This window comes from Poromitra crassiceps, assembly GCF_964638095.1.
Source record: "Poromitra crassiceps genome assembly, chromosome: 5".
NCBI lineage: Eukaryota > Metazoa > Chordata > Actinopteri > Beryciformes > Melamphaidae > Poromitra > Poromitra crassiceps.
Genome location: NC_139642.1, coordinates 20,981,779 through 21,006,695, shown reverse-complemented (window position 1 = coordinate 21,006,695; position 24,917 = coordinate 20,981,779). Strand labels below are relative to the sequence as shown.

At 44.1% G+C, this 24,917-nt stretch overlaps 1 protein-coding gene across 5 annotated transcripts in view; it reads left to right on the top strand.

Annotated features, from left to right (window-relative positions):
* The window catches only part of msi2b (musashi RNA-binding protein 2b), a gene marked incomplete at its 3' end in the record, with an annotated part of 439,826 nt that extends 415,851 nt beyond the window's left edge, over positions 1–23,975 (top strand). For 3 of the 5 annotated variants that reach the window (XM_083636411.1, XM_083636409.1, XM_083636408.1), the window contains exons 12-14: positions 6,500–6,703; positions 20,284–20,438; positions 23,934–23,975. In XM_083636411.1, the coding sequence (XP_083492537.1) occupies positions 6,500–6,703; positions 20,284–20,438; positions 23,934–23,975 (401 nt within the window). Of the gene's footprint in view, positions 1–6,499; positions 6,708–20,245; positions 20,439–23,933 lie in introns of all 5 variants that reach the window. The other 2 variants (XM_083636410.1, XM_083636412.1) reach the window with 2 other exon arrangements.
* Between the last annotated feature and the right edge of the window lie 942 nt (positions 23,976–24,917).

The window sequence follows — 24,917 nt, the reverse complement described above, 5'->3', positions numbered from 1 at the left end:
CGCAACACCAAGTGTAGCTTTGCCTCTTAGTTGGGAGGCACCGCTCTCCCCATAGGAAACAACGGCACAGCCGGCGCAGAGCTGTGTTACCGCGGGGCTTTTATCTCCCGACTTCAATCAAATGACTGTATGCAGGCTGAGTTTTAAAGCCAGAGTTTCTGGTATCACATGAAACTAGGTGACCTATGGAATCCATTGGTGTGTCATGCTAGCTTGTCGGGAAGGGGGCTAAATAACGCTCCAAAGTTAGGCTGAATTTTTGCCAGGGACAAACTTTTCAAAACTTTTCAAAACTTTTCAAATGGGTCCCTTGCCTTGACATATCACCTCAAGACATCGGAATCAAAATGGGTTCCATAGATGCTCACGAGTCTCCCCTTTACAGATGGGGTTGTCTGGCTGCCTGGAAACAGGCTGCGGGTCTAAGCTCTGCCATCGGTGCTGACCATTTCAGTCGGCACCGGAAAGAAAATCCCTTTCCGCTCCCCGCAAGTTCTGCCAGTGGCTCCGACCGACCGGCTCTGACCATTTTATGCACTTCCTTTCCACTCCCTGTTTGTCGCTCTGTGGTCGCTCTCAAATGCCTCCCCCATGGAAGAGATATTTCCAGTGTTTCAACTGACATGAGAGTGAGATAAGTATGATATCCAGTGTTTCAACTGACATGAGAGTGACATAAGTATGATATCCAGTGTTTCAACTGACATGAGAGTGACATAAGTATGATATCCAGTGTTTCAACTGACATGAGAGTGACATAAGTATGATATCCAGTGTTTCAACTGACATGAGAGTGACATAAGTATGATATCCAGTGTTTCAACTGACATGAGAGTGACATAAGTATGATATCCAGTGTTTCAACTGACATGAGAGTGACATAAATATGATATCCAGTGTTTCAACTGACATGAGAGTGACATAAATATGATATCCAGTGTTTCAACTGACATGAGAGTGACATAAGTATGATATCCAGTGTTTCAACTGACATGAGAGTGACATAAGTATGATATCCAGTGTTTCAACTGACATGAGAGTGACATAAGTATGATATCCAGTGTTTCAACTGACATGAGAGTGACATAAGTATGATATCCAGTGTTTCAACTGACATGAGAGTGACATAAGTATGATATCCAGTGTTTCAACTGATATGAGAGTGACATAAGTATGATATCCAGTGTTTCAACTGACATGAGAGTGAGATAAGTATGATATCCAGTGTTTCAACTGACATGAGAGTGACATAAGTATGATATCCAGTGTTTCAACTGACATGAGAGTGACATAAGTATGATATCCAGTGTTTCAACTGACATGAGAGTGAGATAAGTATGATATCCAGTGTTTCAACTGACATGAGAGTGACATAAGTATGATATCCAGTGTTTCAACTGACATGAGAGTGAGATAAGTATGATATCCAGTGTTTCAACTGACATGAGAGTGACATAAGTATGATATCCAGTGTTTCAACTGACATGAGAGTGACATAAGTATGATATCCAGTGTTTCAACTGACATGAGAGTGACATAAGTATGATATCCAGTGTTTCAACTGACATGAGAGTGACATAAGTATGATATCCAGTGTTTCAACTGACATGAGAGTGACATAAGTATATTAGCCAGTGTTTCAACTGACATGAGAGTGAGATAATGACAACATATTCTTTTAATGGCTTTGCTCAGTCTGCTGGAGCAGTTTGTTTCCAATTTGCGTGCACTCATACATTCAATTCAGAAAGGATAAGGCTCAGGCAGATGTTGTGGTACTAACATGACTGACTTGTGGATACTGAGCACAGAACAGATGTTGTGGTAGTAACATGACTGACCTGTGGATGTTGTGGTAGTAACATGACTGACCTGTGGATGCTGAGCACAGAACAGATGTTGTGGTACTAACATGACTGACCTGTGGATGTTGTGGTACTAACATGACTGACTTGTGGATACTGAGCACATAACAGGTGTTGTGGTACTAACATGACTGACTTGTGGATGCTGAGCACATAACAGGTGTTGTGGTAGTAACATGACTGACTTGTGGATGCTGAGCACAGAACAGATGTTGTGGTAGTAACATGACTGACCTGTGGATGTTGAGCACAGAACATATGTTGTGGTAGTAACATGACTGACCTGTGGATGTTGAGCACAGAACAGATGTTGTGGTAGTAACATGACTGACCTGTGGATGCTGAACACATAACAGGTGTTGTGGTACTAACATGACTGACCTGTGGATGCTGAGCACAGAACAGATGTTGTGGTAGTAACATGACTGACCTGTGGATGCTGAGCACAGAACAGATGTTGTGGTACTAACATGACTGACTTGTGGATGTTGTGGTAGTAACATGACTGACCTGTGGATGCTGAACACAGAACAGATGTTGTGGTAGTAACATGACTGACCTGTGGATACTGAGCACAGAACAGATGTTGTGGTAGTAACATGACTGACCTGTGGATACTGAGCACAGAACAGATGTTGTGGTAGTAACATGACTGACTTGTGGATGCTGAGCACAGAACAGATGTTGTGGTAGTAACATGACTGACTTGTGGATGCTGAACACAGAACAGATGTTGTGGTAGTAACATGACTGACCTGTGGATGCTGAGCACAGAACAGATGTTGTGGTAGTAACATGACTGACCTGTGGATGCTGAGCACAGAACAGATGTTGTGGTAGTAACATGACTGACCTGTGGATACTGAACACAACAGATGTTGTGGTAGTAACATGACTGACCTGTGGATACTGAACACAGAACAGATGTTGTGGTAGTAACATGACTGACCTGTGGATACTGAGCACAGAACAGATGTTGTGGTAGTAACATGACTGACTTGTGGATGCTGAACACAGAACAGATGTTGTGGTAGTAACATGACTGACCTGTGGATGCTGAGCACAGAACAGATGTTGTGGTAGTAACATGACTGACTTGTGGATGCTGAACACAGAACAGATGTTGTGGTAGTAACATGACTGACCTGTGGATACTGAACACAGAACAGATGTTGTGGTAGTAACATGACTGACCTGTGGATGCTGAGCACAGAACAGGTGTTGTGGTACTAACATGACTGACCTGTGGATACTGAGCACAGAACAGATGTTGTGGTACTAACATGACTGACCTGTGGATGCTGAGCACAGAACAGGTGTTGTGGTACTAACATGACTGACCTGTGGATACTGAGCACAGAACAGATGTTGTGGTAGTAACATGACTGACCTGTGGATACTGAACACAGAACAGATGTTGTGGTACTAACATGACTGACCTGTGGATACTGAGCACAGAACAGATGTTGTGGTAGTAACATGACTGACCTGTGGATGTTGTGGTACTAACATGACTGACCTGTGGATGCTGAGCACAGAACAGATGTTGTGGTAGTAACATGACTGACCTGTTGATGCTGAGCACAGAACAGATGTTGTGGTACTAACATGACTGACTTGTGGATGTTGTGGTACTAACATGACTGACCTGTGGATGCTGAGCACAGAACAGATGTTGTGGTAGTAACATGACTGACCTGTGGATGCTGAGCACAGAACATGTTGTGGTACTAACATGACTGACTTGTGGATGCTGAGCACAGAACATGTTGTGGTACTAACATGACTGACCTGTGGATGCTGAGCACAGAACAGATGTTGTGGTAGTAACATGACTGACCTGTGGATGCTGAGCACAGAACAGATGTTGTGGTAGTAACATGACTGACTTGTGGATGCTGAGCACAGAACCCCGGACATGAATAATAATAATAATAATACATCGGATTTATATAGCGCTTTTCCAAATGCTCAAAGACGCTTCACAATACAAAACAATATAATACCATAACTTAAGAAAAGAGAAGAAAATAAATAAAGAAAATAAATAAAAGGTGAGAGAGGGAGGAGTTCATGGGTTGAAAGCAAGGGTGAAAAGGTGGGTTTTGAGGGCGTGTTTAAATGATGACAGAGTGTCTGCTTGACGGATATGGCTGGGGAGGGCGTTCCAGAGGGTGGGGGCAGCTGCAGCGAAGGCCCTGTCGCCCCAGGTCCGGAGCTTCGTTCTGGTGGTTTGGAGAAGGTTAGCATCTGCGGACCTGAGGCGGCGGGTAGGCGTGTGGAGGTGAAGGAGATCAGAGAGATAGGAGGGGGCCAGGTTGTTGAGGGCTTTGAAGGTGATGAGTAATAATTTGAATTGAATCCTGTACGTGATGGGGAGCCAGTGGAGATCGTGGAGGATGGGGGTGATGTGGTCGGAGCGGCGGGTGGAGGTGAGCATGCGGGCAGCGGAGTTTTGGACGTATTGGAGTTTTTTGAGGGTTTTGGTGGGTGTGCCGTATAGAATGCTGTTGCAGTAGTCCAGTCGGGATGTGATGAAAGCGTGAGTCAGTGTTTCGGCAGCAGAGAAGGATAGTGAGGGGCGTAGACGGGCAATGTTCCTGAGGTGAAAGAAGGCGGATTTGGTGATCTGGTTGACATGCGGGATGAAGGAGAGGGTGGGGTCGAGAATGATTCCAAGGTTGCGGACGTGGGTGGAGGGGGTGACAGTGGAGCCGTCAATGTTGACAGAGAAATCCTGGGTGGAGCGGGTGAGGGAATTTGGGCCAATGATAATGATTTCGGATTTGTCACAGTTGAGTTTCAGAAAGTTGTTTTGCATCCAGATTTTAATGTCAGAGAGGCAGGTGATGAGGGTGGAGTGGGTGGCGGCAGTGATGGTCTTGGTGGAAAGGTAGAGCTGTGTGTCATCTGCGTAACAGTGGAATTGGAGGCCATGTTTACGGAGGATGTGCCCAAGTGGTAGGATGTAGAGGATAAATAGTAGGGGACCAGGTATGAGGTGTGTCTTCAGATTTGTAGTGGCTGATGATGATATGTTGGTGGTAATAATGGCTCTTAGCAAAACACACAGTGAGGGAAGGAATGAAGGATAAGACAGAACTGAAGTTGAAATGAAATGGTGATGAAATTGAAATTGGTTTCTGCCTTGACAACTTCCAAGTACTGTATGGATGCAAGATATGGGAACAAACAAACAAACAAAAACAAAGATGTTTGCTCCATTTAACGGTATGTTGTCACACATTTGACCTTTTATTTAGATTTATTTTTATTTTTATATTGCATTTGGCCATATTGCGATTTCGATAATATTCAGATGAATTGTGCAGCCCTACTTGCAGGACTATGATCAACTTGATAGAATGAAAGTGTGTAAATGTAGTATCGGAACTGAATTAGAATTTGGAGGTTCACCTCCACTATGTTATTTGATATTTTAGATGCTGAAGATTTGCACTTGGGTCATTGCTCTTCTTATTCTTCTTCTCCTGTGGAACGTCATCTCTTAGGCCGCTGAGGTACAATGTCTCCGTAGAAGATGTCCCCGTTAAGAAGCCTTTTCAACCTGTCCCTCTTCAAACTTCCACTGTCACATCTAAAATGAATGAGAACTTTCTGCCCTAATCTCAGTGATTTATGAGCACAGCAAGACATACATTATTGATCATTCTTAATCACTGCTTCCTTATTTTATGAGGAAAAAGGTCTTGCAGTAATATTTTCCACCCCGAAGCCGTTGCATTACAGTATATTACATATAACACAAAAGGGTTAAAAAAAGAAGCTTGATTTGAGCTTGGTTTGTGTATTAGATGAGCTCATCGTTTGTGTATGTGGTGTGGTGGCCCGAAAAAAATCCAATTGCGATTATTTGACAGAATATTGCAATTGCGATTTAAACTGCGATTCATCTCATCAAGTTTTTCCCGTTGTTCTTTTTTCCTTTAAAATTGTTTAAATATTACTTTGTAAAAAAGAAGAAGATGTGAGTGAGTGAGTGAGTGAGTGAGTGAGTGAGTGATTATGTAGTAGTAGTAGGGTTTTCACCAATTACCTGCAGCTCTAAAACAACTTGTTTAGAAATCTATTTTGCACGCTTTTCTCTCTTAAGAAATTGATCGCAGCCACTGCGATTTGGAAATCACAGACGTTGAACACATTGTGATTTCGCCTCCCCCCCCTTCCCCTTCCCCTTCCCTCCCCACCAGCTCTCCTCTATTAGTGCCTTGCTCATGAGCTTAGGGGTGATCAGGATGGATCTACTTTGAGTGTAGTCCTCCCCTCTTCGGTGGTCTTCTTTATCGTCCTTTCGTACATCGGACGGTCAAAAAGAACTTGGCAACTGGGGCATAGATTCATGCTTCTCTACCTGGGAGCATAGATTTATGTTTTATGACCTGGGTTGTGCTCCGGCCCACAATGCAACAGCCACGGACGACGGCTGGGCGAGAAGAAAACAACACTAGCACAGCACAGCACAGCACAGCACAGCACAGCAACCGTTGAGCGGATGAAAAAGGGAAACAGTGAAGCAAAGTGATTACTGCAAAAAGTCTCAACGTTGTCCCACAATGACGGAGTCCCCCCTCCCCTCCCCTCCCCTCCCTCCCCCACCCTCCCCTGTCTCCCAGGGTTCCCCGATTATGGGTTGTATTCCGCGGCCGGGGCCGGCGGTGACGTGCGGGGAGGACCGCCCTACTCCCTCGCCGACTACGGCTCCCTGGGGCCCCAGGCCGCTGCTCAGATGCTGCCCAGTGAGCATGCCAGCTCGGCCTGCACCTCTCCCAACTCCCTCCAGCACCACCTGCACAGCCCGGACCCTTTTAAGAGCCCAGGTGTGTACCTCCACGTCTCTCTGCTATATACCTCTACGTCTCTCTGCTCCTCCTACACATTCCACCACCTCCGCAAAACCCACCCAATGCCTGCATGCATTTAGACGCACAGGCGGCACCCATCGGCAGTTCATTGAGAAAGAGAGAGAAAGAAACTAAAATAGATTAGTGTGGGGGGCACAATGCATGCTTCTCATAGCACTGCTTCTCATAGCACTGCTTCTCATAGCACTGCCTTTTTGAGAATTCTTCAGTTGATTTTCTGTTATTTTGTCATCATCACTGGTCATGGCTTGGACATTGGGTGTGTCGACATAACACTACATCTCTTGTTTCTGACCGACCTGCATCTGGCTGTCGAGGACAGGTTGTCAAATGGATTCTTGATACCTCACGCAATTATGACAAAATCTTGGTTTTAAATTAGCATGCGTATAAGGATGCCATAATATATATGTATTTTTTTTATTTCTACTGTACAAGCGTACATCTACATCCCCTGTTGGAGAATGGTTAACATATTCATCAAAGGGATGCACCAGAGGTTCTTACACTGATTAAGGCCCCAGATCTACTAAACTAAGGTTTGAGCTAGTGCATCTCAAACAGCAGACATCAAAGATCTGGTTTTGCACAGGGCATTTTGCACAGGACATTTTGCACAGGGCATTTTGCACAGGACATTTTGCACAGGGCATTTTGCACAGGACATTTTGCACAGGGCATTTTGCACAGGACATTTTGCACAGGGCATTTTGCACAGGGCATTTTGCACAGGACATTTTGCACAGGGCATTTTGCACAGGGCATTTTGCACAGGACATTTTGCACAGGGCATTTTGCAGCTGAAGAAACGGGTCAATCAGGATGCTTTTCTCTTTAGTCTTATTGCACGTTTGGCTGTTTCAAGACTGGAGCATGAAATAGAGGGGAGGGGGGGTATGGCGGGGGGGGTATGGCAGTGGTAATTTATCAGCGCTGGAGGCTCGCAATCAGCTGTTGATTGTGCATGCTATTTAAGAACTAGGGAAAGTACATCTTAAAAAAGGCTACTGACGAACAAAAAGTACATCTTAAAACATGCTATTTAAGAACTAGGGAAAGCACATCTTAAAACAAATGACTTAAAAACAAGGAAAAGTGTGCATTAAAAGTAGCAGGGAGAGGCTATGTATTGTTATAGTGTCATGGAGATAGCCTATTTAACCTTCAAAAAATGCCGATTTGGAATTGCACGTACACAATACTAGTGGTAGGTTTGGGATTGACAGTGGTATAATCACTAACGACAAGGTCTTTAAGGAAATCAGGGACAGACCTTATAGTTTTTCTAATAACTCATAATAAACTAACAGGCCGCACCATTTCCAAAGCCAGTATTCTGAGTTTTATATTTCAAATTACAAAGACTTTTGTGTCTAATACATAGACCTATTTGATATTTGGCCAGAGTCAACAATTTGAGTTGTACATTAATAGCCATTTTTCTCTAGGGTAAGCCCATTAATAAAAAATGGTCTGTAGCACCTCTGGGTGGCACAGAAGTTGGAATGGCACTGAATTTATTTTGCACCAAGACAACATGAAAGCTGCTATGAAAAGAAAATGAACATAGCTAAAAACACAATTATGAACTATATTCACTAAAACCTTGGACCTAGTTACTAGTGATGGTGTGTTACAGTGTACCTACACCTTACACCTAGTTACTAGTGATGGTGTGTTACAGTGTACCTAAACCTTACACCTAGTTACTAGTGATGGTGTGTTACAGTGTACCTAAACCTTACACCTAGTTACTAGTGATGGTGTGTTACAGTGTACCTAAACCTTACACCTAGTTACTAGTGATGGTGTGTTACAGTGTACCTAAACCTTACACCTAGTTACTAGTGATGGTGTGTTACAGTGTACCTAAACCTTACACCTAGTTACTAGTGATGGTGTGTTACAGTGTAACTAAACCTTACACCTAGTTACTAGTGATGGTGTGTTACAGTGTAACTAAACCTTACACCTAGTTACTAGTGATGGTGTGTTACAGTGTACCTAAACTTTACACCTAGTTACTAGTGATGGTGTGTTACAGTGTACCTAAACCTTACACCTAGTTACTAGTGATGGTGTGTTACAGTGTACCTAAACCTTACACCTAGTTACTAGTGATGGTGTGTTACAGTGTACCTAAACCTTACACCTAGTTACTAGTGATGGTGTGTTACAGTGTAACTAAACCTTACACCTAGTTACTAGTGATGGTGTGTTACAGTGTACCTAAACCTTACACCTAGTTACTAGTGATGGTGTGTTACAGTGTACCTAAACCTTACACCTAGTTACTAGTGATGGTGTGTTACAGTGTACCTAAACCTTACACCTAGTTACTAGTGATGGTGTGTTACAGTGTACCTAAACCTTACACCTAGTTACTAGTGATGGTGTGTTACAGTGTAACTAAACCTTACACCTAGTTACTAGTGATGGTGTGTTACAGTGTACCTAAACCTTACACCTAGTTACTAGTGATGGTGTGTTACAGTGTACCTAAACCATACACCTAGTTACTAGTGATGGTGTGTTACAGTGTACCTAAACCATACACCTAGTTACTAGTGATGGTGTGTTACAGTGTAACTAAACCTTACACCTAGTTACTAGTGATGGTGTGTTACAGTGTACCTAAACCTTACACATAGTTACTAGTGATGGTGTGTTACAGTGTACCTAAACCTTACACCTAGTTACTAGTGATGGTGTGTTACAGTGTACCTAAACCTTACACATAGTTACTAGTGATGGTGTGTTACAGTGTACCTAAACCTTACACCTAGTTACTAGTGATGGTGTGTTACAGTGTACCTAAACCTTACACCTAGTTACTAGTGATGGTGTGTTACAGTGTACCTAAACCTTACACCTAGCTACTAGTGATGGTGTGTTACAGTGTACCTAAACCTTGGACCTAGTTACTAGTGATGGTGTGTTACAGTGTAACTAAACCTTACACCTAGTTACTAGTGATGGTGTGTTACAGTGTACCTAAACCTTACACCTAGTTACTAGTGATGGTGTGTTAGAGTGTACCTACACCTAGTTACTAGTGATGGTGTGTTACAGTGTACCTAAACCTTACACCTAGTTACTAGTGATGGTGTGTTACAGTGTACCTAAACTTTACACCTAGTTACTAGTGATGGTGTGTTACAGTGTACCTAAACCTTACACCTAGTTACTAGTGATGGTGTGTTACAGTGTACCTAAACCTTACACCTAGTTACTAGTGATGGTGTGTTACAGTGTACCTAAACCTTGGACCTAGTTACTAGTGATGGTGTGTTACAGTGTAACTAAACCTTACACCTAGTTACTAGTGATGGTGTGTTACAGTGTACCTAAACCTTACACCTAGTTACTAGTGATGGTGTGTTAGAGTGTACCTACACCTAGTTACTAGTGATGGTGTGTTACAGTGTACCTAAACCTTACACCTAGTTACTAGTGATGGCAGAGTTACTTAAATCCTAGTCCTACAGTAGTCACCAGTATGGGTTGGTTAATGACTCATCCTCTAGATGAGATGTTAGCGTTAGCAACTTTAGCAAATGTTGCATTGCTTCTCCTTATATTTGCAGGTTCACAATTGTAATAAATGAGCTGCCTGTGTGCACCTGCATGTCCAGTCTTAGTAAAAGCCTTGTGCATGCAGGAATGAAGGCACCTGCACGAGGGTGTTGTTTACACTGCGCCTCAAGTGGAGCCAGATAAGTTTTAGAAGTGACTTTTGAACACTAAGTCGTAGGCTACACGCCCGATTTAAACTTGTCAATGTTTTCAACTCAATGACTCCTAGTTTGGATGTGAACATTTCAATTCTGCTCTTCAGTGTCGAGATGTGCCCAGTTGTAGACGATGCAGACATCAGAAACTCAACTTGGTTTTTATGTAGTATTATTTGTCGATGAAGCAATGAGGCTCAGCTGAATCTGAAAGGAGCTGTATGAGTCAAGTGGTCAAGAACAGTCATATTGTCTTTGACACGTCTTCCTCTTGCTCCCACTTTCACTCTGCTGTCTCACTCTCACTCTGCTGTCTCACTCTCACTCTGCTGTCTCTGCTGTCTCACTCTCACTCTGCTGTCTCACTCTCACTCTGCTGTCTCACTCTCACTCTGCTGTCTCACTCTCACTCTGCTGTCTCTGCTGTCTCACTCTCACTCTGCTGTCTCACTCTCACTCTGCTGTCTCACTCTCACTCTGCTGTCTCTGCTGTCTCACTCTCACTCTGCTGTCTCACTCTCACTCTGCTGTCTCACTGTCACTCTGCTGTCTCACTCTCACTCTGCTGTCTCTGCTGTCTCACTGTCACTCTGCTGTCTCACTCTCACTCTGCTGTCTCTGCTGTCTCACTCTCACTCTGCTGTCTCACTCTCACTCTGCTGTCTCACTCTCACTCTGCTGTCTCTGCTGTCTCACTCTCACGCTGCTGTCTCACTCTCACTCTGCTGTCTCTGCTGTCTCACTCTCACTCTGCTGTCTCACTCTCACGTCTCACTCTCACTCTGCTGTCTCACTCTCACTCTCACTCTGCTGTCTCACTCTCACTCTGCTGTCTCTGCTGTCTCACTCTGTCTCTGCTGTCTCACTCTCACTCTGCTGTCTTACCCCCTCATCTCTTCATTTGCAGCTTTACTGCTCAGGGATTTTTAACCAGATGTGTTCCCATTGGCTTCTCTGTCAACACTACAGCTGCAACGATTATTCCATTAATCGCTTAGTCACTCGACAGAAAATTAAACTGCAACTAATCTTTATAATCGTTCAGACGAATGTTACTAGTTATTAGTAAAAATACTCAAATCTTATCATTCCAGCTTCTTAATTGTGAGTATTTTCTGGTTACTTTAGTGTTCTGTGACAGCAAACTGATTATCGTTGGGTTGTGGACTGTTGGTCAGGACGACATTTGAGGATGTCATCTTGGGCTTTCGGGAAAAAGTAATTGACAGTTTTCACCATTTTGTGACATTTGAAAGAGACCAGTCGAATTTTGCCCTTAAAAGCAGGCATATATTTTCTCTCTCTCCCAACATGTCATTTCTCCAAATCGCTCCTCTCACATATCGACGCCTCCATCTCCTCTGTTCTTGAATATCACTCCGTCTCTCTTGGTGGAGAGGAGCGGCCATGAAAAAGTGGCTCAACCCTGCAGTCTTTTAGCACACATTACCCAGGACACCCGGTGTAATTTCCTGCCTGTCAGGCAGCAGGGCTGGCTCCAATACCCCCGGCACTAAGGAGAAGATCATCACCATCACATATTTAAAGGAGGTTGGAGGCGGAGCTGGGGAAGGGGGGGGTTTAAGGCGGGGGTGTCGGGGGGCAGGAAGTTTAGAGGCTCTCCTAGCGACAGGTGTTGATTAGACGAGGGGTGTTGTGCCCAAATCCCCACTGCATCGTCTGCCAGGCTTGCAGGACCTGTCTGCCAGTCACATCTGAGGGGGCTTCTGCACGCTGCAAAGCAGAGCCCCACTGAGGAGGCCAACGAGGACGAGAGGAGAGATCCTTTTCTTTTGCTTTTCTTTTTTTTACCTTTCCGAGACGTTGAGAAAAGCTTGAGCCGTGCATAGGGGGATATCACATCCTTTATAGCACACTCTTCGACTACAGTATATATTGTCTTCTACCTGCATTCAAAATAGTTATTTTGTGTGTGGTTTGCATGGAACCTTAAGGCTCCTTGTAGTCCAGTAAAAATGTCACTTGACCTCACACTAATTGCAACAAAACCAAACTCAACTGATTTTGTATCCTCAATATGTCCTCAATGAAGGAAAAAAAGTGTTAAGGAAATGTATGAAGGGAAAATTTTGAAAATTACCTATATGATGCTACCAAAAACGTTTATTTATTTATTTTTTAACATTTTTTATTTTTTTTTATTTTTTTCTCCTTGAAGCAAAAAACACATACAGGATATAAGTGATGAGATTTATGGCACATTAAAAAAAAAAAAAAAAAGGCTTCCATAGGCTTCTATTGGCTACCATCATATTTAGGTCATTTTCAAAACTTTCCCTTCATACATTTCCTTAACACATTTTTTCCTTCATTGAGGACATATTGAGGATACAAAATCAGTTGAGTTTGGTTTTGTTGCAATTAGTGTGAGGTTGACCCACATATTTGCGTAAAATGCCTGGACTATTGGTGGATTGATGGTTGTTGTGTAATGACATAGTCCAGTGGCAAACAAAGACAATCACCCTAAAGATAAATTCATTAAGGGTGAAATAAATAAATATATATATATATATATATATATATATATATATATATATATATATATATATATACATGTATATATATACATACAGTTTGACATCACCTCCAGAACCGGGGTGTCCCTCCGCGAATATACTGTTTCATGATGGTCACCACACTGTAACCTTGGTGCTACTGTATAACTTGCTATGCCAGATGCCTCTGTCAGACAGTGGCAGGCATGTTTTGTCTTAACTCTGCTTCTGACCTGTTCCCATGTCTGCACATTCTCTATGGACCAAATAAGTTTTTCTTTAAAGAATCGTATGTAGCGTCCTGCTGTGTTCCAACTTCCTTCTTCTTGCAAGAATTCCTCTAATAAATATACTGTATATTCTTTTTTTTTTATATATATTTTTTCCCCAATTTTTTATCCCATTTTTATCCCCTGTTAGTGCTAATTTTAATTTATTTATCCTGGTTGCTGCTCCACCCTCTGCCAATCTGGGGAGAGCCGAAACTGGCTCCATGCTTCCTCCGAGACATGGGCAGTAGCCAGCCGCTTCTTTTCACCTGACAGTGGAAGCTTCACCGGTAGGACATAGCACGTGGGAGGATCACGCTATTCCAACGAGTTCCCCTCCCTCCGAACAGGCGCCCCTAACGACCAGAGGAGGCACCACATCAGCAACCAGGATATTGCATGTTTTTGGTGTGGGGTTCCTATATGAAGGAAACCCCCAGGGGGCACGGGGAGAACATGCAAACTCCACACAGAAAGGCCTTTTTGACGACCCCACCCGGGCGGCGGGCACTCGAGGACATGCGGACGGGCACGCACTCCTTCAGCGCTCACAGCGTCCCAGGTGGGAATCGAACCCAGGACCTTCTAGCTGTGAAGCGACAGCGCTTACCACTGCACCACCATGCCCCCCAATATATACTGTATATTCAAGTAAGACTCACCTCTGACTCCAGGACTTTTCTTCAATATTAAGTCTTCAGTCAAGCCTCGACTGTACCACTCATTTGTCTTGCCTATATTTTAAAGCTACAGTTCTGCCGCCCTCCCGCTCAGTTGGTCACGTTCACACCCATTACTTGTCCTTCATTTTGATGAGCTGTCTACGTCGAAAGGGATTCTGCCTGAGGCTGAGGTAACGGCCATCGGTAAAGCCACCACACGAAGAGGCATGAATGCCCTGAACACAGCTAATCTACAAAAACGCAATTCTGATGTCACCATGTTTTTTAATGTTTAGCTGTTGCTATTCTTTCCCAGCTCTGTGGCCCGTAACATGGTTCTGATGTGTTAGTGACCTCGGTGCTCCCTGTTCCTCCTGGTGTCTACCGCCTCCCTTCGCCTCTGGAGACAACACCGCAGAAAGCCTGGGAGAAGAGGGGCTACTCTGGAGACAACACCACAGAAAGTCTGGGAGAAGAGGGGCTACTCTGGAGACAACACCGCAGAAAGCCATGGGAGAAGAGGGGCTACTCTGGAGACAACACCGCAGAAAGCCTGGGAGAAGAGGGGTTACTCTGGAGACAACACCGCAGAAAGCCTGGGAGAAGAGGGGCTACTCTGGAGACAACACCGCAGAAAGCCTGGGAGAAGAGGGGCTACTCTGGAGACAACACCGCAGAAAGCCATGGGAGAAGAGGGGCTACTCTGGAGACAACACCGCAGAAAGCCTGGGAGAAGAGGGGCTACTCTGGAGACAACACCGCAGAAAGCCATGGGAGAAGAGGGGCTACTCTGGAGACAACACTGCAGAAAGCCTGGGAGAAGAGGGGCTACTCTGGAGACAACACCACAGAAAGCCTGGGAGAAGAGGGGTTACTCTGGAGACAACACCGCAGAAAGCCTGGGAGAAGAGGGGCTACTCTGGAGACAACACTGCAGAAAGCCTGGGAGAAGAGGGGCTACTCTGGAGACAACACCACAGAAAGCCTGGGAGAAGAGGGGCTACTCTGGAGACAACACCGCAGAAAGCCTGGGAGAAGAGGGGCTACTCTGGAGACAACACTGCAGAAAGTCATGGGAGAAGAGGGGCTACTCTGGAGACAACACCGCAGAAAGCCTGGGAGAAGAGGGGCTACTCTGGAGACAACACCGCAGAAAGCCTGGCAGAAGAGGGGCTACTCTGGAGACAACACTGCAGAAAGTCATGGGAGAAGAGGGGCTACTCTGGAGACAACACTGCAGAAAGTCATGGGAGAAGAGGGGCTACTCTGGAGACAACACCACAGAAAGCCTGGGAGAAGAGGGGCTACTCTGGAGACAACACCGCAGAAAGCCTGGGAGAAGAGGGGCTACTCTGATGCCAGCCTTCCCAGCATTGTAGTCCCTTAGCTTCCATCACCATGTCAGTGTCTCCAGACAACTCTGTGGAGTGGACTCACAGCATTCTCTGGATGACATACATGATGATGATGATGACATGATGATATACCTGTCTTTGCTCCATTGAGTCTGACAGGTTGGATTCCCCACCTTGTTTCCTCCTTGCGAGGCCGTTCTACAAGACCAGTGGCTTCGATCCATGGAACGTTTGGCCGATCAGACCAGTATGACTCTATTTTCAGCAAGTCATCGCAGTCAACTTGGCCCTGTTCAGTGCGACATCAGGGTCTAATAAGACTTTTGTCCTTTAATTTTTGAGCATGTTCTGCTTTTATTTGATGAGTTGAGAGATATAGGAAATACTGAAGGGGGGGGGGGGTGATTGGAACCCAGTATGTCACATTTACATGGTACTGTACACACCACGGAACCACCAGGATGCCCCACAGGACCTAACGAAACCCTAAATGACCCCCCCCCCCCAGCTTTAAACCATTGTATATGGGTGTTGATTAGTGTTGTTGATGGGTTCTGGCCAGAATCTTGACATTTAATGGAAAATATTCGAATTATACATACTATAATTTCCATGCAGTGAGACTGCCCTCTCGTGGTTGAAACCCACTTTTTCCAGTTCAGTTTCTTTGAGTCTGTGTTAATGGCTCATCTTGGTTCATTCTACGTCACCTCACACCCCCCCCCCCCCCCCCCAAAAAAGCAACCACTCTGGAGTTCGTTTCATCCATAGGCCCTTTTCACAGCAACCGCTTTGATGTTGCTTTGACTTCCTCACTTGCCACCTCAAAAGGGTTGCTGTGAAAAGGGTCTATATATAGACTGTATATTCAGAGCGATTGAGCCTAACATCAGTGATTGAGTCGAGTGGTAGCTAGATTGTGCTGTTAGTATAGATTATTTCAGTGTAAATGTTATAGTTGTGTGGATTTACAGTATTTGGTAGGTTAGTTGGTGATTTTGGTTTCGATTCACTACGACCATGTTGTTGGTTAGCTGTTGTGTTCCAGTGTGTGTTCTCCAGCTCCAGCAGGCAGGCTGGGTATATTGTAACATTATTAGCACTCCCCGCTTGTGTTTACTTCAGTTCCCGAGGGCGAAGACACAGGTCTCCTCCTGGCATACAGAGACTTAACAAAAACGGAGATGGGTTGGAAAAAAGTCAGTGAGGAAGCTGGACTAACGTTAACCTTATGTTACCTGGTAAATTCTCAGAAGATAAGTCTTATTTTATTCCAGTGATGGTTGTTACGCTGGGGCTAACGTGGCTAACGTTATGCTACTAGCTTAGGCCTGTACATAGTAGTAACATACAGTCAGGGAGCTGGAACAAAACAGACACATATTCCCATATTTCCAGAACTTACCACTCAGTCCAACGTCCTCGCTGACGTTTTTCCAAGCCACCGGGCAGGTCGAAGCCATCGTGAACTATCTCTCCTCTGGTACGTATACTAACTAATGTTAGCCACTGAGGCAAACTGCTGAATTACACTGTGCATGGCAATTAACCCGCCACTCCACTCCCCTCCCAAGCTCCTCCCACCCACTCCACTCCCCTCCCAAGCTCCTCCCACAAAGATGCATTAAAAAATAACAAGCTCTGCTAGTTCTCCTAATGGGAGTGCCATGTCCTAGGGACTGTGCCATGTCCTAGGGAGTGCCATGTCCTAGGGACTGCTGATTGCTCTTTGAATTGTGTCCTACTCATTATAATTTGTTGAATTCTCCACGGCCTTGCAGTGGTTTTTAAGAATGATCTCAACTGCTGTGCCGTCACTGATGATAAATTCTCCAGTTTTGAAGTGCTAGTGTGACAACGCAGTTGATATCCCCCCCCCCCCCAGGACCACATCATTGTTGTTGTTTTTATCAGAATTTTCTGAATGTTGTCTTCTGTTGTGCTTGAGTATGATATGGTTTCACTTGGGGGAGGGAGGGGGGGGGGGTTAATATCCACGTCGATGGTTTTTTTTTTGTCTTAATCTGGTTCGTGTTCCTGGTCCCGTTCATATTCGTGGCCACACTCTTGATTGAGTGGTAGTTAGTTTTGGGTTTAATGGCTAATGTACACCGCCTCCAGAACAGATGTGGTACGCCTCCGGTACGGCTTCGAACAGACCCACACTCATGTAATCTGACGTATGCAGGATCCGACAAAAGTAGAACAGATGTGTAATTTTTCCGTACCGCGTGTATCGCCCATCAATTAACATGGGCAAGAGTCGATCCGCTCCGATTCCGGATCCGCAACGCAGCCGTAACGTATCTGGTGTACATTGCCTGTAAGTTTTAACTCTCTGTCTGTCAGATGTTGTTTTCCAAATACCTGCTGTTACTCAAAAGTGCACCATTTGCGCCATATCAATGAAGACGCCATATCAATGATTCATCTGCTGAGTAAGATACATTAATATCTCAACTCTTTCACATCAGTAACTAATTACTTTTAACAACCAATGCTCAACTAGCATATTAAAATAGTATTGAAACCAGCTGTGCACTGACTAATTTCATCCCTTGGATGAATGAGGGAATCTATAGTGTGAAAAGTGACGGTAGAAGGACTGAGCGCGTGTAGAAAAACACCAACATTCAAATCCACTCGCTTCATATGAAAGACTTTCTCAAAGGAAAACCAAAAGGGTTCCGAGAGCGGCTTATTTTGTTGAGCTAATTTCTAACAATGCGCATGAGCCTAGATTTATGTTCAGTACTATTCATCACCTTGTCAACTCTGTGCTTCCTCTGTTATATACACACACACACACACACACACACACACACACACACACACACACACACACACACACGAGGTCTAGTCTAGTCTTATCTTCCCAGGGCTTTTTGAAAGATTCATTGCGCAGCGCCATGCTTCTGTATTTCCGTGGAATATCCAAACATGAATATCAACAGCGAGCTACTCGTCACAAGCACCTTTTTATACAACGCATGTCAAGGAAGCGCTTCAGAGAAATCCAGTGAGAGTGTGTTGACTGTGCAGGGTCGCAAGAATATGAAGAGGAATATGGGAAGGAGAGGAGACCAGACTGCTGCTCAATGCACTTCATGGCACATTCCCAAAGGATTTACTTTTGTTATTCTGTCAGTGTGAAATTGGAACACTAGAAGGGGAAAATGTGGCACCGGACCGATGTGTAAGCTTTTTCATGCGGAGCATGCGCGCACAAATATTCTGCAAATCCGTCCGACATTTTTGCATCGCACCTGTGTGAAATGACTTTTACAGTAGGCAGCGTGCTGGCATATCTAGGTCCTTGTATACGTTTGGTAAAAGTTGTATATTGTAGCTTTAAAGATGCCCTAAATGCATGTTTTAAGATGTAAATAGATTTCCCCCCCCACAAAAAAAGTTATATTATCTTGTTAAAATCCTTAAAATGACATCTACTCCTCCCTCATTAAACATTCCAGAGTCTATGAATATTTCAAAGGTTTTCCTGCTGGACACAAGATGTCCCCTACTTCACTGTAAAGTCCATTCTCAGTCTATGTGCACTGGAGGCTTCAAGTTTCCACATAGCACTTGTGTAAGTTGAATATTGAACAGGGATTGACTTCCAAACTATTTGTGATGTCACAAATCATGCTTGTAGGCCCGCCCCTTAACACATTGACTGCCAGACGTTTTTTTTTGCTGTAGTTAGCTTCTGCCAAGCCGTTTTTTGAGGATTATGGCTCATTTTATAAGAGCCGAGGATTCGTTTCAGCTTGGAGTTTGTGAACATACAATATCTCAAAAGTACTAATAGAATGTGTACTTTCTCTGTCTAAAAGAGTTAGTTTGTAGAGTTAGTAGTTATGTAAGCATTAGCAGTTGAATACAGCATGGTTTTAGCGTGAAAAAGAATATTCAGAGATAAACGGCTTTTTGTGAAATTGGATGGAACTGTCACTTTAACCATTCATTTTTGGCTCTCTCTCTCTCTCTCTCCCTCCCCCTCTCGCTCTCTCTCTCTCTCTCCCTCCCTCTCGCTCTCCCTCCCTCTCTCTCTCTCTCTCTCTCTCTCTCTCTCTCTCTCTCTCTCTCTCTCTCCCTCCCTCTCGAGTTGCTTCAACTCCGCCCTCCGTGGGCGGACAAGCTTGTCACCAGTCAGTCTGTGCCTGCATGTCTGGGCCGCTGTTTGAGGAAGTCGGGAAGGACTCGCTCGTTTGGAGTTTTGGTTGAGAGAAGTTTTTGCGATTCTGGTCATATTTATGCTGCGTGTTTCAAAGTGTGTTCCTCCAACTGTAATCTATCACCCGATCATAGTAGATCGGCTGAATCTATTATGTAAATTTGCAATCCCGCATCGCCAGCAATCAGCGCGAAAAGGAGAATGGCTGGGCTGAGAATGGCTTGACAAGTTAAAAAAATGCTTTCCTTCCTCTAGCGAGGAGAGCACTGTTGCCACTTAGTGGGTCGGTGGAATGGGTTGTAAACGTTCGGTGGCTCCAATAATTATATAAGAGATGTAAAAGGCTTAGATGCACAACCCACCGTCAAAAAAAAAAAATCGATGCCAAAAACGTGTAAACACGTTGTTGGCAGGGAACAGCTGGATTCTGAAAACGTGTTCATACGTTGTTGGCAGTGAATGAGTTAAAAATGTGATTTTTAATAAGCACAGAGAAACCTTCCACTTTCCACAGATGAGTGTGAAAACAGCCTTCTAGTGTCAAACTGCACAGACATCATTCTGCACAGTGAAGCAGACATCCAACTGAAGGAACAAGAAGAAAAACACGTTTTGAACTTTAATTATCGTTGCTATGGTTGCTTTGGGGGGTCTGTGTGACCTATATCGTTTCTGGGCTTTGTCTAATCTGGTGATACATATGAAAAACTTGCTTGGAATCGCTCTATCCTTGCATCTGCCAGTTTGTTTACCAGTTATGCTGCAGTTTCTCCTCCTAACCCAGTTGTGCCCCCCCCCCTCCCCCCTGCTCTTGCTCAACAGGAACCAACCCGACCCGGCCTGGAGCCTTCCCTGGTGCCAACAGCCCCGGCCCAGTAGCTGACCTCTATGGAACCGCCAGTCAGGACTCCGGTGTGGGCAACTACATCAGTGCCGCCAGCCCCCAGCCAGGGTCCGGTTTCGGCCACAGCATCGCCGTGAGTATACCGACTCACTCATCACTATCATCACCATCACTATAACCACTCACTCATCACTATCACTATACCCACTCAGTCATCACCATCACTATACCCACTCAGTCATCACTATCACACCATCACTATACCCACTCAGTCATCACTATCACACCATCACTATACCCACTCAGTCATCACTATCACACCATCACTATACCCACTCACTCATCACTATCACACCATCACTATACCCACTCACTCATCACTATCACTATACCCACTCAGTCACCACATCACTATACCCACTCAGTCATCACCATCCTCCACTCACTCCTCCTCACTGCTTAAACCCTGTTCGTCACCTTCCTGTCCTCTTCATTTCACCGCTGTTAGTGAAGAAGAACATGAGGTCGAAAATAGAACGGTATAACGGAGATACTTCAGACTGTTCACCTCTTGAATCAATCAGCCATTTTGTCATACCTTGTGCAATCAGTGTCACCGCTATGCCAGCATATTTTTAGGAATGACACTGGTCTTCTAGCGGTGCACCAAATAGACCTCGCATTGAAAGATCTTTTGCTGCAAAAGGCTCAAGCCCTGCGTTAGGTTCACTAGTCCTTTTCAGTTGCCCACATTTCCCCCTGCCCTCTCTTTCACACTTCCTCCTCTCTCTGCTGCCCCGTGACAAGCTGTGAGTTTGCACAGTGTGTCATCACCTCTCTGATGCCTCGCTTCTGTTCATGTGCCAAGCGGGTCAAGGTCAACAATTGGCCACACAAACGGCCTCCCCATCTTCTGCGAGAACAAGCGTTTCTCTGACATTTTCTACCTTTGGAGAATGTCAATATTTTTAGTTCATTGCCAGCTGGGAGCGCTACAAAAGCTGCCGCTGTGCATAATTCCAAAATCAAAAAGGCTGTAATGAAACCTTGTGCAAACTACTGTTCTGAGAAGATGCTTTTTCTCATGCTCTTTGAAGCCAGGCCAGCTGATGCCTGGCTATGTTACTCGTGAACTTTTGCTGGATGGGTTAGAGCAGGCAGATGAAAGCTAGGCAGCCATAGCTGATTCCACAAGAACTGATAACCACCGCCCTGTTTCAACTTGACCCCTTTTGATCTCCTGTCCAAAATACCCCAACATTACGTTGGGCCAGAAAGGCCTTTTGTGTGTTCGGCCACCTGCTATTTGGTGCTGAATAGCCTCTGATAGGCAGGTTTACATTCCCCACTGTTCTGTTGACAGACCTGTACAGAGGCTTGACAGTGGCTCCTGCACTGTGATCGCAGAGGAGGCAATTCGTGAAATATCATTTGTAATTGAAATGTCACCTCAGCACCTGACTCCGAGAGATGCTTTCCAGCACCTGACTCTAAGAGATGCTTTCCAGCACCTGACTCTGAGAGATGCTTTCCAGCACCTGACTCTGAGAGATGCTTTCCAGCACCTGACTCTAAGAGATGCTTTCCAGCACCTGACTCTGAGAGATGCTTTCCAGCACCTGACTCTGAGAGATGCTTTCCAGCACCTGACTCTGAGAGATGCTTTCCAGCACCTGACTCTGAGAGATGCTTTCCAGCACCTGACTCTAAGAGATGCTTTCCAGCACCTGACTCTGAGAGATGCTTTCCAGCACCTGACTCTGAGAGATGCTTTCCAGCACCTGACTCTGAGAGATGCTTTCCAGCACCTGACTCTGAGAGATGCTTTCCAGCACCTGACTCTGAGAGATGCTTTCCACCCGGACGCCCAATTGGGCATATGCTTTACCAAGAATGTTAAGTACAGAACAAATAAAAATCCATATTGTAAAGCCACCTGAGCAATTTTTATTACCCTACTACAGTACATTTGAGCCCAATTAAAACATATTCAAGTTTAGATTATTTTAGATGATTACTTTTTAGACTATTTTCGCTTGACCATGAACAGACGGCGCTGACTTTGTTGACATCAGAGGTTTCATTAAAGTATCACCCATATCATCTACAGCAATTGATTTCAAAAATAATTTAATTCATCTTTTGGGAAAACTGGACACTGCATGGTTCAGTTTGACAGCTGAGCTTTCTGATTGGCCAGGCTGGTTGACAGCTGAGCTTTATGATTGGGCGAGCTGGTTGAGACTAACGTGATTTGGATCATCCCCATGCCATTGACTCATCTCTGCATAATGACTTGTTTTGAATTGTTTGCATGTCTTGTGATTTTTGATGATTGGATTAATATGTGTTAGCATGAATGTGATGAGCCTCACCAGTAGATACTTACTGGACTTGTTTATCTTGGAACTTTAACAAACTGTGGGTGTCAAGCTAACTGCATAAGTAACGTCAACCTTTTAAATGAAGGCATATTGCCCAAATTAAAGTGTAGACAAAATCATATTCAAAACCAGAGGTGGAAAGTACTCAAGTACAAGTACTTGAATAGTGTTTTTTTTTTTTTTACTTTAAATTTGTATATTATTATTATATATTTTTTATATTTTATAATGCTATACTTTCACTCTTACTTGAGTCAATAATAGATATTCTACTTAAGTACTTATAAATGTACACTGAGTAAATTGTGATGTTTGTTTTGCACATGAAAACAGCACGGTAGCATTGGGACTGCTTGCTACCAGGTCCAGAATCAGTTCCGCACCAAACTAATCAAATTAGACAGGTGTAGACGATCAAATTGTAATGATCCCCATCGTCACATCAGTTCAGAAATCTCCGTTTCATTTGACACTGCTGTTAGCCATAGCTTAGCTTAATGGATGTATCTGATTGTGATCTTGCTGCTGCTAGCAGCTCTAGCTTGTCTGGCAAAGAGAATCGCTAAACTGGCTGCGTCTGAACGACCTGTTCAGTATGAAAGACAAGACAGACAAATACAGGTACAGCATACAGTAGGTAACACGTACTGGATGTGTGAAATGTAATTATTAGGGTAAAAATTTTTTTTTTAAAGTAAAACAAATGTACTTCTACTTGAGTACTTTTAAATAGGCTACTTTTTTACTCTTACTTGAGTAGTTTCCTGGACTAGTAATTTGACTTGTACTTGAGTTAATTTTCACTCAAGTACCAATACTTGTACTTGTGTAGGATTTTTTCAGTACTCTTTCCACCTCTGTCCAAAACCAAGCTTGTAGCAGATCTCTGTAACAGTCAGCCGATTGTGTTGTTAACCTGTGTTTGTGACTGAGTTGTGTTACCAGTCCGGTTGATTTCCTGGGTGGTGGTGGTGGCTGCCTCCAGGGCCTGACATCAGGGTGGAGAGGGTGGAGACCTACCTCTCTTCTGCCTTTTGCCCAAATCCAAAATTATGGAACCAAATTGGGATCTAAATGTCGTCCCTGTTGCTAAAATGACCCAGAGCCAGGGAAATGAGAGAGCTGAATTTCCATTCATGCTGGCAGCACATTGTATGAATAAAATATACTCACCGGTAATAGGCTCCTTTTGCCTTTTCCCAAGAAATGCATAACTGACACAGGTACTAATTGTACACTTTTAGGGTCCATTGATTGCGACAGCTTTTACAAACGGATACCATTGAAAGCTAACAGGTGGCTGGTTGCCATCTCTTTGGAGGTATTATATGTCATTCTTATGATATCCCAGTCCTTTTGACCCATACAAACATCTATTGTTTTCCATTGACTTGTCTGATTTCCCCTTTCATTTTCTCCCCGACTGTTTCTGTTGTTTCTATTGTGTTATACTGTCCCTTAAAAGCATGTCATAGCTTTTCACAGGGTTTCCGCCAAACACTGCTGTGTATATTGTACACACAACCATCTCAACGGCAAGCCCTTTGAAAAGTTGCCCAAACATTGTTGATGTTCATTTTGAACACATTCTTACAGTGGACTCCCCCCCCCCCCCCCCTTAAGTGTCCTTCTCTCATCTTAACTGCTGTATTTAACCATCTTCTCACTCTTGTGTGCATGTTTACTTTGAAAAGGTTGTAGTAAATGCTAGATTACAGGAGAATTCAGTTTCTTTTTTACAACCTGGACCTTATTTCCAGCTTAGTTTATGTTATCTGACTCACCCAGAACAGTGTTTTCTGTAAACGACTCTGTATAAGGGTAGAGCGTGCCGTGAAATGGCTTGGAACAGAGGCCGTAGGGGCAACTGCAAAGCATGTATTTACGTCCTGTAAATAAATATCTTATTTTCTGCCACACACTGGCTCATATTCTTATTATATCATAGAGACAATGAGAAAATGAACGCTGTATTTACCTTCTTGCTGCAGCCATTTCTGTTCTGGGTGAATTGTAAAACATAAATAAAGCTGTAAAGAAGGCCCAGGTTGTAAAACAAAACAAAACAGAATTCTCCTTTAAATTGATATACAAACTCTGCTTGTTTTTCCTACTGTTGCTCTCTCTGACATTTGTGTTTGCTCCAGAAAGCCCTTAGTTTGAGGGGCGTAGAAGTATTCATCCAATGGATTTGATGTCAGTTTGTCTAGTGAGAGTTCATACATATA